Source organism: Brassica oleracea, chromosome C7 (assembly GCF_000695525.1).
Source record: "Brassica oleracea var. oleracea cultivar TO1000 chromosome C7, BOL, whole genome shotgun sequence".
In the NCBI taxonomy this organism is placed as follows: Eukaryota; Viridiplantae; Streptophyta; class Magnoliopsida; order Brassicales; family Brassicaceae; genus Brassica; species Brassica oleracea.
In genome coordinates, this window is record NC_027754.1 from 14,836,899 (window position 1) to 14,840,243 (window position 3,345).

The 3,345-nt window shown below is 29.4% G+C and overlaps 1 protein-coding gene across 2 annotated transcripts; it reads right to left on the reverse strand.

Annotated features, from left to right (window-relative positions):
* Window positions 1-1,090: 1,090 nt before the first annotated feature.
* On the reverse strand, window positions 1,091-1,977 carry LOC106301169. 2 transcript variants are annotated; one of them, XM_013737514.1, is made up of 3 exons: window positions 1,860-1,977; window positions 1,579-1,768; window positions 1,091-1,155 (listed from the first exon to the last, which is right to left on the reverse strand). In XM_013737514.1, the coding sequence occupies exons 1-3, from the start codon at window positions 1,934-1,936 to the stop codon at window positions 1,105-1,107; spliced, it is 318 nt and encodes a 105-aa protein (XP_013592968.1). In that variant the 5' UTR covers window positions 1,937-1,977; the 3' UTR covers window positions 1,091-1,104. The 2 variants fall into 2 exon arrangements, 1 of the variants encoding a protein (XP_013592968.1); XR_001262167.1 differs by lacking the exon at window positions 1,091-1,155 and having other exon boundaries at window positions 1,500-1,778.
* Window positions 1,978-3,345: the final 1,368 nt, after the last annotated feature.

Consider the following 3,345-nt stretch of genomic DNA (forward strand, 5'->3'; position numbering starts at 1 on the left):
TAATCATTATATATTCAAACAACTGTCACAATATTAGAAAGAAAATTATTATTAAATAATATTTTGCAATTATCTTTTGATTAAGATTTTAAAAAAGAAAAATTACTATTAAATAATATATATAATAAAAAATTTAATAAAATTCGTTTTTGTTAATATCTTAGTATATATATTTAGGATTATATAGTAAGATAGATCAGTCCTGCTAAGAAACCATAAATATCTGGGTTGATGGGCTTATGTATGAGAATGTTTTAGGCTGGTCTTATGTACTAGGCACTTAGTTATTTATTTTTCAAGTTATAGACCTATAATTTCATTCGGAGTTAGACCAGCCTATAATAATTTTATTAGTTAAAACGTAAATCATATATTTTTCTAACGGAGACTTGAATCAAGAAACATAGACTCAACCTTCAAAAGATCCTTACTAACTGAGTGAAGAAGAAGAAGAAGAAGAACACACACGTGACTCAAAAAAGTTGCGTATCAAACTCACTTTGTATAGCTGAGGCAGTGGCGGAGCTAAAATCTAGCTTTACATTGGTCATAATTATTCTAGATAGGTTGAAAAGTATACCAATGAGACTTGAACTGAAGACATATGGGTGAAAAGAGAGATCTCGACCAGTTCACCGCAACAATAATTTTGGAGATAAACAGAAAAACTAAAATTTGTAGATTTCATATCGATAATTTGCCCTAAGGTGGCTCCGGCACTGTAGCAAGGCCCATTACAAAGTCTGCATTGAATTTGGCTAATTTTCCCTTGCATATTATATTTGCAGATTTTTCATTGGTAGTATTTTTAATATCTTTTTTACTGGCAGTAATTTTGTTCCCATGCTTAAACATATTATTCCTTATGTTTCCTAAAAAATGTTATTTTACAAAATGTGTCATTTTGAAATTTGAAATGCAAATTATACTTATTTTTGGTTTAATATTAATTGCAAATTGCATTGATTTTATAAATAATTTTTATATCAAATATATATAGTCAATAAACATATCAATACATTTTCACAATTTTTTAATCAGTATAAAAAATGTCAAATTGACACTTTAAAAAAAACTGAGTGAATAGTAAGCATTACTAACGGCCTAATGGTCTGTCAACCGTTGAGCTGTCTCTTCAGGAGCATACATAACGAGCTACAAGAGATTGAATTCATTTAACCCACACATTAATTATTTTGAAATAGGGTTTACTCTATTACATTTATGATAAACCTAATACTCTCTCTGTATTTGAATGATAAATGTTTTAGATTTTGTTTGTGTATTTGAAATATTAATGTTTTTATTTTTTAAAATAAAAAAAAATACTTATAATGTAATGAGTGGTGAAACTTTATTGGTAAAAATAATAAATAAAAATATATATTTAACTTTTGCGTGAAAAGTTTAAAACAATAATATGGAGGAGTATATGTTAGACTTATATTTGAAATGAGAAGTTATTATGCAAAATGATACTATACGTAGTATTGCTTAAAATCACGGTTTCCATTTATAAAACTAGGATGGTTATTTAATTAATAATTCTAGAAAAAGATAACTGGGAAGCGTACGTACAGGGTTGAAGACTATGAATCCAATGTCTAAATCAACTCCTTCCAAACGCATCGTTTTACCATGGCCTCCAAAAAACGATTCCTCCTTTTCAAACAACACCACCTCCTTGATTCCATCTTCCCTTGCAAGAACGTAGGCACTTCCTAACCCACTTACTCCACCTCCGATCACCGCCACTTTCATTTTATTCCTTTTATTTCCTATTCAAAAGTTATTTTCTTGAAATTCTTGGACAAAACCGACGATAAAAGGAATCAATGAAATGTAGACGAGAAAAGTACCTTAGTCTTCTTTTCCTGGCACAAAGTAGATTTGATCTCAAGATGGGACTTGTGGAAACAAAATTACATTCGCTCATACCCTGCTTATACTTATAACAGATAATGTGATTAGGCAGAAGCTAAAGGCAAGTCCGGAGAGACATTTATATTTGACTCACATTAATGATTACAGATAGATAACGTGATTCTCATTCTAAAGCTTTATGTCAAGAAGCATGGCTAGAGGCGGACCTACATGTATAGATATTGGGTAGTTATGCTTGATCTTCGCACACAACAACCAATTGGTTTTTAAAAAGTATTTAATTTTTTTGCGTGGATATGTGACAAGTCAATACTGTGTAATGTCCAGATGGTTCGTTCAATATTTAATTATTATTATTATTTCGGTAAAATTTAATTATTATTATTTTGTTTGGTTCGTTCAATATTTAATTATTTTTTTTGGTTTGTTCAAAATTAATTCGACTATCAAACAAGATTAGTCGAATCCTTTACCAAAAAGACAAGATTATCTATCTTACATTTGTCAACGTCGCCTGCTCATATGGTGATGTGTTAATGTTATGGTCTACCTAATTTTAACAAATATTGTTACAATAATAATTTAAATTAAGCATAACTTATTCTGATATATGCTTCGAAAGGGAGAGACTATTATTTTTTTTTATGACTCTGGTATCCGGAGCCTCGAGAGGATCCGACTAGCACCAATGACTGTCCACTAGAGCTTAGTCGGGGAGCCCGCCGAGGCATCCAGGAAGGCTGGTGATCACCCCATGTAAATCCCACCAGTGGCCACACGTTAGCAGACTTTTCCGTATTGGACTCGAAGATCCCTCAAGATAATCACCTCCCAGCGGTGAGAGAGACTATTTTTATCAAAATTTATATTTTAAAATTAACTATTTAGATAATATATAATTGTTGATCTTTTCTTTTTGTCATCATAATTGTTAATCCAAAATTTAAAATATGTTAATAATTTCAATCTTGTATAAAAGTATTTCATAGTTACTAATATCAAAATGTTATGAAAACATATTATATATTATTTATTTATAATTTAAGTAAATACAATTTTATGTCTTTAAAATAATGTATGTTAAGTTATTAATCTAAAATGATTTTTATATATAAGGGATTTTTGCAAAAACGACTCTAAATAAAAAGTCAAATGTAAAACTAACCAATGATTTTTTTTGGAACTTTCATTTTTCATATTCACTCAAGAAATTTTGAATTATTAACGAAAATCTCAATATTTTTTTTTTCTTTTTTTTTCTTTTGAAAATGCTTATTTTACTCAATCATCATCTTCATTCGGAGATATAAGCTTTTATTTGGGCTATGAAATGTATGAAGAATCTAAGACAGTTAAACGTCACATTTGCAACAGATTGTTCCCAATTGGTGAAGATGATTTCTGAACCTGAAGAGTGACCAGCCATTGCAAGTTATTTGGATGATATAAAGTTATTGAAGG